The sequence below is a fragment of the Sinocyclocheilus anshuiensis genome, unplaced genomic scaffold (genome assembly GCF_001515605.1).
Source record: "Sinocyclocheilus anshuiensis isolate Anshui unplaced genomic scaffold, SAMN03320099.WGS_v1.1 scaffold283, whole genome shotgun sequence".
NCBI lineage: Eukaryota > Metazoa > Chordata > Actinopteri > Cypriniformes > Cyprinidae > Sinocyclocheilus > Sinocyclocheilus anshuiensis.
The window spans coordinates 984,033-994,007 of record NW_015549605.1 but is presented as its reverse complement, the minus strand read 5'-3'; the positions used below and the strand labels follow the sequence as shown (position 1 = coordinate 994,007).

The window sequence follows — 9,975 nt, the reverse complement described above, 5'->3', positions numbered from 1 at the left end:
CAGTGTAGCGTTCCCATCCTTGTTTAAGTGACATATACCGGTATTGCGGTATTTTCAAAATTCATATCATAACAAAAATAAAAACCGGTATTCGGTATGAACCGGTATACCGCCCAGCACTAATTTTAATGTTATAGGAAAAAATAGCTTGATGTTTAGTATAATATATAAATAAATGGCACATCTGTGGGTCTAAGGTGTGAGCCTGTCATTTTTACGAACGTGTTTGTGTATACAAAGAGGAGTCTGCTAACCTCACTGTTGACCTTTGCTCCGTCAGGCATCTTGTCTGTCAGGTTGGGACTCAGGGCCTGGTTATGTGGATGTGAGGGAGAGCTTGGCATGGGCTGCATGGCGATGAGCTGTATCTTATTGGAGACTCTGCGCGTTCCATCTGACGAACCTCGAGAGAGGCGGTCCACATGCTCAAATATGGATGACGAGGACAACTGCTCATCCACACCACTTCCAGGTTGAGCACCTGAACATCAAGGCCAGATGTCAAAGGTCATGAAATTGTAACTAACAATATATGAATGCAACATCAATGGGTAAAGACACTTACCAAGTTTGTTTTTTGCTGATGAACCAATGGAATAAGAGGAGGAGAGAAAGAGATAAAAATTTTGTAATAACAATAATTTTAATAATAATTTATTACTATTTTAATAATAATAATAATTTGTATTTTACAATAATAATTATACATTTAAATTTTTTGCACAATACAAATCATTATAAAGCAACTTTATACTATACTTTTAATTATTAATAGTTAATATATAGTACAATAATATAGTAAATTAATATACTGTATAACATATTATACTAGAATTAGTGTGTTTTTGTCGTAAAATACAATGCTTGCTCTTGCGATGTTGGGGTTTGCTGTCACTTGGCGTCACAGCAGGTCTGGTGCTTTCCTCTGCTGATTCTCTACAGCTGGATGCTTCACTTCCTAATGAATCTCCATCAGATGGAGACAACCTGAAAAAAAAAACAGAAATAGTAGTAAATAGCAGTATTTAAAAAAATAAAACAAAAATAAATATAAATGACACAAAACTAAAAAACAAACAAAACAAACAAACAAAAAAACGTGTGAGTTAAAAAAATAATATAAACCAGTGTTTTTATTGTTAACTAAAATAAAGGCTGAAATAAATATGAAAATAAAGATGAAAACGAATGCCTTGCCTTGGCAACTAACTGATATTAACTGAAATTAAGTTGAAGCCCTTATAATTGCTAAATTTGACTAAGAAACACAACTGAAATAAAAATAAACGAAATAGCAGAAATAGCAGAAATCAATAAAAATGACACATAATCAAATTAGCAAAAATTAAACTACATTTAAAATGAAAATATAAAAATAAACGCTACACGAACTATAGTATATAAATAATACTAAAATTACACTGATATAAACAGAACCTGCTCACAGACAGTTTCTTACCTGCCTCTTCTCCGTGCTGCACGGGATGCTTTTGTAGATGAGCTCTTTGATTTAGGAGTGTTCAATTCTCCGCCCTCTGAGGGCGTGGCCTCTTTAACAGGTGCCGGCAAAGGGGCGGGTTCTTGGATTATCATGATGTCATCATTACTATGCTGCCCCAGGTGTAGTTTAGCAAAATCAAAGCCTTTAACAATGGGAGGCTGCAACTACAATGACAAACACATGAATGGACAGTAAGTATGATACAACATGCTAAATTGACTGTTGCAATGCAGCCCATTTTTCCATTAAAGCCCTTGACATGGGTGAGTAAAAATGAGCACTGTCACTTCACATGGAGTGTCTATGAGTGGGCAACACTTTCACACACACACACACACACACACGCACACTCGCACGCATGCACGCTCGCACGCACGCACGCACGCACGTGTTTATGTGATGTGTGGGAAAGACAAACAAACTGTGTACACTAATGTGTTTGAATGTACCTGTACACTGTTGTTGCCAATACTAGTAGCTCTTCTCCATCGTCGACTGCTAACTCCGATCCGAAGTCCCTCTCCAACCAGCAGTGCTAATCGCCTCTCCATTTTGGCCTGGAAGGTCCTCTCGTTCACACGCTGGTCCAACACACCCAATAACACTAGAACAAATGCACAAATCCACAAAAAAGAAAGTAGCATCAGAAATGTGCATGAAGTACTAAATTATAATATTCATAAATTACAGACTAGTATAAATCCACCTGCCATCTTTTAGTAAAATAAACATTTATAAGTGCCTGTACCATTAATAGCCTCATAATGAGAAAGATTAGATCATAATATTGAATTTAATACAAGATGTGAATAAATCAAATACGAGAATGAATTAGATTTATAACAATTAATTATATAAATTAAAGAAACATTTATTACAATCATATTCATCTCACATAAGAACTCACCTCAACAATAATTATGTTTTTAATATTTAAAACTATATAATAATATTAATTCATATTGTATAATTATTAATTTTATATTGACTGTTTTAATATACATTACTTTGGATTCCAAGGTTTAATTTGGAACACACCCACATACCTGTTTTCACCCAGGATGTGCGTAACAGGTGGGACACATTCAGTTCAGGATAATGAAAAGCTGGAAGACAAGAATTGAGATAAAAAGAGTGATAAATGAATAACGTTTATGAGAAATTGAGACAAAGGGCCTGTGTGTGTATTTGTGACTCACGTTCAGCAATCTGCAGGGTAGGAAAACCAAGGTAGAAGCTGAACTCCACAGTGCTGAGCTGCCTCATGTGACCACTCACATCTGATCCCGTTAGGAAGCCTTGAGAATCACGCACAGCAAAAGTGATGTCCACCGGTGCCTTCTGCAGCCGCTGACCCTTAGGAAGGCTACTAGTGATATTCACAATCTAGACAAGCAATCATACAGAATTATCAATACTATTTAAATGTATGTAATACACAGAATCATTATTAACAAGCTTTTCATGGAAAAACAGTGACATGTAAAGTGTGCAAAAATTGTGCTGTATTTCGAATTAATTACATACATGAACTGTGAAATTTCCCTTTTCTTGTGAGCGTTTGCGTACTTCCGCGTATGCCATGAGTAGCCCCTTCTCTACACGCTCGCTGAAGCTACACAGACGCACATCCACATGACTCGGTACAAACTGCAGCACTGCAAGACAAATGAACTAATGTCACAATCATTCTTAAAATATTAAGTTATTATTATTATTATAATATTACATATTTAAATAAAACGTATATTATTTACTTTAAAATTATTACTCAGTTTTTACAGTTTGACACACGTGAGCGTGCTATTCACTGGTTATACTCTGACTCTCTCACCTGTGTGGACCTGATGTTTGTAATCAGGCACTGCATATATAGTTGTGACGGACAGAATGGAAGAAGAGGAAGTGCTGTGCACTGATTGGCGGACAGCATTAATGACAGAGATAGCAGTGTACACCAGTGGACCGGAAACTGCCCGGAAGATGAAATTGGGCGGGGCTTTGAGGACCTGGATGGATAGCACAGATAGACATCAGTGATGCTAGAAATAAATAGCTGATGTGTGACCTGTTGTGATTTGACACGCTCACCTGGAGCTCCACTGAACGGTTGAACTCTCGTCGAAGGATCTCCCGCACATGAGCTTTGGCAAACGCAACCGACGACCCACTAGGCATGCCTGCAAGAGTCAGACAAGAAGGTTGTAAGAAATTATAACAAATTTATGTAATTAAAATGTATTATAAAAAAATACAAATATATAATTAAATAATTAATAATAATAACAAAGTACAGTAAAAACCTTTTTTAACTTTCTAAAGAATTTTGCCATCACAACATTAAATTACGTAAGTGTTAAATTATCAGTGTTTTTTTAAAGATTACCTAAATTTTAAACAAGAGGAAATTAATGTGTGCTTAATAATGATAAACAGGATAGATAGATAGATAGATAGATAGTGTTATCTATTTAAATATAACTGTTATGTACCGTTATCACTGTTAAATATAAATCATTAAAAAATTAAATCATGTTATTAGTGGTTTTAAAAAATTAACTATATGTAAAAATAAAGAAAATTAATGTGCACAATAATAAAAATATGATAAATTAACTAAATGTAAAAATAAAAAAAAATTATGTGCACAATAATAATAAATAATATGATAAACTAAAAAATCTCTAATATCGGCTAATAACCAATATGATACTGATATATTGTGTAAATTGTCTTACCCACTCTGACTAGGTACATGTCCGGTTTGGTGATATTGCAGACGTACTGTCGGGGTGCGATGGACAGAGGAATTCTGGGGGTTGTAGGCGGTGGGCTTTTGGTGGAGAGGCTGGTGGTGCTCATGGTAGTCGTGGTTGTAGTTGTGGTTCTGGTGGTGGTTTTTATGGTGGTCATACGGGGTTTGGTAGCAGGGGGCTTCAGCGTAACGGCTTGTATTACTGGACCCTCTGAGGTGCCGGGTGGAGGCAGGGCGGTTGGCACTGGTGGTCGGGTTTTGCCCACATGGGACGTGGGTATGGAAGGAACACCCTTATCTGGGCCTTCAGGAGGCCGTTGTGTCTCGGTGGTTGATGCAATGGGAGGCTTTGTAGGTTTTTGGGGTGGAGTTGGGGTTACTGATGGAATAGGTCGAGGAGTTGTCCGGTCAATTTCGTCCGGGATTTTTCCCAAAGTTGCAGTGGGAGTGTGGGTGGGTCCCACAGTGTGCGTAGGGTTAATATGAAGGTGCGTCCTATTCCTCACAATACTAGCATTCTCTTTGGCTTGCAACGTGTTGTAGTATTCCAAACTGTTCATATCAGGAAGCAGCATTTCAGTCGGCTCAATGGGAAAAAGCTCCGCCCAATCGAAATCCAAATCATCGTCCATATCGCTCGCATGGGCGGAGTCAGGAGCCAATGGGAGGCGGGGATCGGTAGGATGGGCCGTCCTTAAGTTAGTCCCATATTTTACAGTCACGCTGGGCTGAAGGTCTCTTGACGAGAGGGGCAGGACGGGGCGAGAGGGGAAAGCTGTGTTGTAGCTGACCGTGGCGTCATTGTCCGTATCATACGGATCGTATCCATGCGTAGGAAGGGTGGTGACGAGAGAAAACTCCTCCCCTTCCGATCCCATGAAAGTAAGAGTTTCAAGGTAGTCTCCGGAGCCCCAGTCCACCTCCGCGGAGTGGACAGGATACTGGTCTTCGGGTGGCACCAGGGTTGGGGGAGCTGGTGTCGGCGGTATGTCGTCATGGAGGGGAGGCATCTGGCTGGGTGTTAGAAGGTCTGGGGGTCGTAATAGCAGGTGGATGCCCTGGGCCCCATCACCTAAGTTACCCGACCCTTCGGAACCGAGGGACGGGGTGGGATCTATGCGGGAGGCACTGTCATGGCGTCCAGGGGACGAGGGATGTTTGGCACCTGGAGGCGTATGAGCTGGACGCCTGGTTCTTTCAGATCGATGAGGAGATGATGATGATGATGATGAAGATAAGGCAGGAGGTGAACGTGTTCTTGTTGGAAGCTGATTGAGGCTCCTTCTGGACATGTTGGATGGGAGCTTCACTTAGGAATGGAAAAAAAGAAAAGTTTGAGTGTAGGGCTGGTCGATATGTCAAAAATATCTTATCGATAATCGCCTTTAAAAATATCGTGATATCCGATAATATCGTCTACCTAAGCCCCACCTCCACCACACCCCGCCGAGAAAACATTGCCGACATGCACCATAAACACACACCATGTTCAGTTTGGTCTTAATTATTGCCACAAAGTTTGGTTTTACTTTTCTTAGTTTGTGCTTAAACTAACAGAAAACATTAGCTTTGCTGTTATTTTGGTTGTTGCTAATAATTTCCACTCTGTTCTTATCAAATTTGTGTTTGAAATGAATTTCGTTTTGTGAGGAGAACTGTTGAGGAAAAATAATAGAACCCAATTTTAAGTTCATCATGGTGAAGCTGGACATTCTGGCGGTGATTGTAAGAATGATAAATGAATGTTAATGTCATATAATAATGTCTTGAATAAAATATGCCGATTTTCCGATGTTTCTCTTTCTTTTTGGCATTATCGCCTGTGTAGACGCATTTCATGATGGTAAGTTTAATTTCCTTAATTATAACACGTGCAGCGTTGTTTTTAAACTTGTAGTCAAGCTATAACATATTTGATATTTATCATGTATGACTAAAATCTAAAATCTAAAAATGATAAAAAATGAATTCCAAGCAAAAACGTTAAGGTATTTTTTTTTTCCTTTCTGGTAGCCTACTAGTTCAGAGGTCTCTTTCGGCCCGTTTTTAACTAAATAAAAATAACTGCTTCATGGCAGTTAGCAGGGTAATTTAAATTTCATTTTTATATTGTAATTTTTATAATTTTTATTTTATTAATCAAAATACAACGCCCACAATATAATATTCAGTGTTGGGCTGCCGAAACTCCAAACGCATGCATGTTGAGGAGCGAGCTGAGAAGTCTAATGTCGTCATCCGTTTGCAACATAATTATATTATATACACGGTTTAAAAATCTGTAAAAATATTGCACTGAAATGTGCGCTGAAGGAATTTGCGTATTTTAATTATTCCTGTCATGTTTGTGGTTTTTCATCAATTATAGAGTCTGTTTAAATAAATATTCAGAAACACATGCAGTGCTACTTTTTGTCTTTTTTCTGTTTAACGTTTATTAAACTGCAGCTCAAAATAGAATAGGTCTATACCCTAAATAAGGATAAATTATATTGGAACGCATCTCCAAAATAATCACATACACAGATGCACGTTGACATTACAGTAGTCAGCGCTGAACAACAGGCAAATAAAATAAACTGAGGTTACAAAAGTGACTCAGTCAAGATCAGTGAGGGATTTTCTTTTCTTTTGTTCTTTGATTAACATTATAATGACTGGCGGCAGCGGCTGCTGTATATACGAGATATATATAGATGTATTTCGTCGATATACGATAATATCGTCATATCGCCCAGCCCTACTTGAGTGTGCTGCAGGATGGCACACAACCAAACCACAAGAAATTAAATATTTGCAAACAGCAGAAGGACAGATTGTAAATACACTTCATCCAAATCTTTCATAACACACAGTGCAGGAGAAAGCCCAGATTGTACCCAAGACACAGTCATTTTTAACAATGTCTCTATAGGAACTAGTTCTGTGGATGAGTATTAAACTTTTGATCTAAAACCATTTATCTAAATCTACATTATGTGAATAGGTTCCCTAATCAAAAACATGACTTACAGCTCTATTTAGTATAATGCAAAAAGAAAAAAAAAAAAAAATTGAAAAAATAAATAAAACAAAATATATAATACTAAAATCAAAATGTTTATTTTAATACGCTAAAACTATTACTACTACTATAATAATTATTATTATAAAAATATAAATATATGGATAAAAAAAAACTTTAGAATATTTCATCATATTTAAGCAAATAGTGTGATATTGGCCTCAAGAAGCTTATTATATTATATTCTATTATATTTAGATTAGATTATTTGACTTCCAGATTTACCGTATGAGGTTAAAATAATATTACATTTTAGGCTAAAGGTTACTAACGTTGAATATATTATACAAATATACTATATGAACATAGTATATGTCAGTAACAACTGTTGTTATTGTTAACTAAAACTATTAAAAATCAGTTTCGATAATTGAATTAAAGCTGAAATCAAATTAAATATAAATATTAGATGAAAAACTTCAACTGAAAAAATTATTACCTTGACAACTAACTGAAATAACGAAGTTTAAGTTAAAGTAAGTTAAAACTGAAATAAAGAAATAATTAAAGATTTATAAAAATACAAAACAAAAACAAAAAAAAAATGACAAAAGCACATCACATAAAAACAAACTAAAATTAAAAAGAAAACTGAAAATACAAAAATAAAAGCTAATTCAAAATATGAATAAATGTTATTATAGTATATAACAATACTAACACTGGTAACAATGAATATACAGTAACCACATATTTAGGATTGGAGGTGATGATTTAGGAATCAACCATTTAAAAACCATGCTAATCTGAATATTAGCACACACACTGCCCTCAGGTGGTCAGTGTCTATAGAGGTTGCAGATCTGATTCTTGAAGTGCACAAAACATTCATTTCCATTTTCAGACACAAATGGCACTGTTTCTAAAAAAATCATGATCCTATTACGGTTTTGCATGGACAGATATAACAGCTAAACTAAAACTCATATCATAAGTCTTGCTATAACAGTAAATGTGACACGGTTGACTCTTAAAATGACTGTTTTTTTTATTTCAACGAGCCATATGGTACTGAAGCTGGCTATGAGAGCTGCCCTTTTATTAATGTGACTGTGATTCATCGGCATTGTGGGCCGCTGAGGGTAGAACAGAGGGATTGTGGGTAATGAGGCTGATTGAACGGCACACTGTGGGGAAGCAGGGGAGTACAGCGCAGTTGAGCGACATTAGTAGGCCAGTGTGTCATACTAGCTGAGGACACAGAGAGAAAGAGGAAGTCAACATCACTGTACAGTAGCAAATATGGACTTTTACTCCAACACTACAAACTGAGGTCGAACAGCTTCAAACTTCATGGTATCAGACAGTGCTAGCAGACAGCGCTAGACATAGACATGCCCTGTCATGTTTCCTCAGGCCAGATATCAAGTTGCTCATCTTGTTAAAAAACACTTTTCGAAAATAGCAATCCATCTGTTTAGTGAGTCACAATGACACTAACTGCTCGAATAAAATAAATATTTCTGGAGCTGTGTGCCAGTCATTAGATATCAAATGTTTTTAGCTAATACAGTATGTTTCCTGTAAGAGCACAATGGGATGCTCGATGGCCCAATTTATTTCTATCTCAGAAGTATTTATGACACATTTGTATGCTAAAAAGTAAAACTGTTCATTCCAAAGATTGGTACCTAACATACATATGGAAATTGGCTGAAGTTTATAATCTCTGGACCAAAAACAACAGGCTCCTTGTTACAATGCTATCTGCTTCATCAGGCATCTGGATAATAATTTATACCTGAACAATGACACTGACAAGACCCAAAAAGACACAGTAAAGATTTAAATCAGGAGAATTACTATTTTGATCAGAACTATTAGAAGTGTTGGGGAAAGTTACTTTTAAAAGTAATGCATTACAATATTGGGTTACTCCAATAAAAGTAACTAATTGAGTTACTTAGTTACGCAAAGTAATGCATTACGTTACTTTTGTGCTACTTTTTGTCACCTTGGCTGGGATCAGGGGCGTAGATTACGCAGGGGACGGGGGGGACGTGTCCCCCCCACTTTTAATATCACGTAAATTCATCCCCCGCACTTTTTCGGGCAAGTGTGTTCGCATAGAGGTTTTCAAGAGCCGGTGTGAATAAATATAGATTTAAATTCAAAGAGACAGGATAGTCTGTGCATGATCTGATGTTTTATTCGGACTCAGAATAAGGCGAGATGAACATCACTGAGCGCTAAACACTCCGTGCAGTGTATGTTTCATTCATACTCGAAGCCAGAGGGCGCTCTCATGCAGAAAGTCGTATGAGGAAATTCCTAATATGGACAAAAGCATCCAGCTATCGCTGTATGAAAACAGTTGTTTTCAGAAAAACAGAAACGTTTGGAAACATGAAGACATTAAACATACGATTGCGACAATATGGTTTATTTGTGTTTGTCAAGTCATCTCCGGGTAATAAATAAAGTATATGAACAATGCAGTGCTAACTGACATAGCATTTATTACAGTATTGAAACTATTCATATATATATATATATAACATTTCTGTCCCCCTCACTTCTGAAATGATGGCTATGCCCCTGGCTGGGATTGCTTATTTATTTTTTAATAACAAGAAACCCAAAAGTTATACAGGTGCATCTCAATAAATTAGAATGTCATGGAAAAGTTCATTTATTTCAGTAATTCAACTCAAT

At 36.8% G+C, this 9,975-nt stretch overlaps 1 protein-coding gene across 1 annotated transcript in view; it reads right to left on the bottom strand.

Annotated features, from left to right (window-relative positions):
- The window catches only part of LOC107658723 (UPF0606 protein KIAA1549-like), a 39,075-nt gene that overhangs the window by 21,800 nt on the left and 7,300 nt on the right, over positions 1 to 9,975 (bottom strand). Inside the window, exons 3-13 of the mRNA XM_016447378.1 lie at positions 4,240 to 5,565; positions 3,593 to 3,681; positions 3,336 to 3,510; positions 3,029 to 3,159; positions 2,701 to 2,887; positions 2,548 to 2,607; positions 1,951 to 2,105; positions 1,460 to 1,665; positions 860 to 987; positions 566 to 580; positions 255 to 481 (exon numbers count right to left, since the gene is read on the bottom strand). Of these exons, the coding sequence (XP_016302864.1) occupies positions 255 to 481; positions 566 to 580; positions 860 to 987; positions 1,460 to 1,665; positions 1,951 to 2,105; positions 2,548 to 2,607; positions 2,701 to 2,887; positions 3,029 to 3,159; positions 3,336 to 3,510; positions 3,593 to 3,681; positions 4,240 to 5,565 (2,699 nt within the window). The remainder of the gene's footprint in view (positions 1 to 254; positions 482 to 565; positions 581 to 859; positions 988 to 1,459; positions 1,666 to 1,950; positions 2,106 to 2,547; positions 2,608 to 2,700; positions 2,888 to 3,028; positions 3,160 to 3,335; positions 3,511 to 3,592; positions 3,682 to 4,239; positions 5,566 to 9,975) is intronic.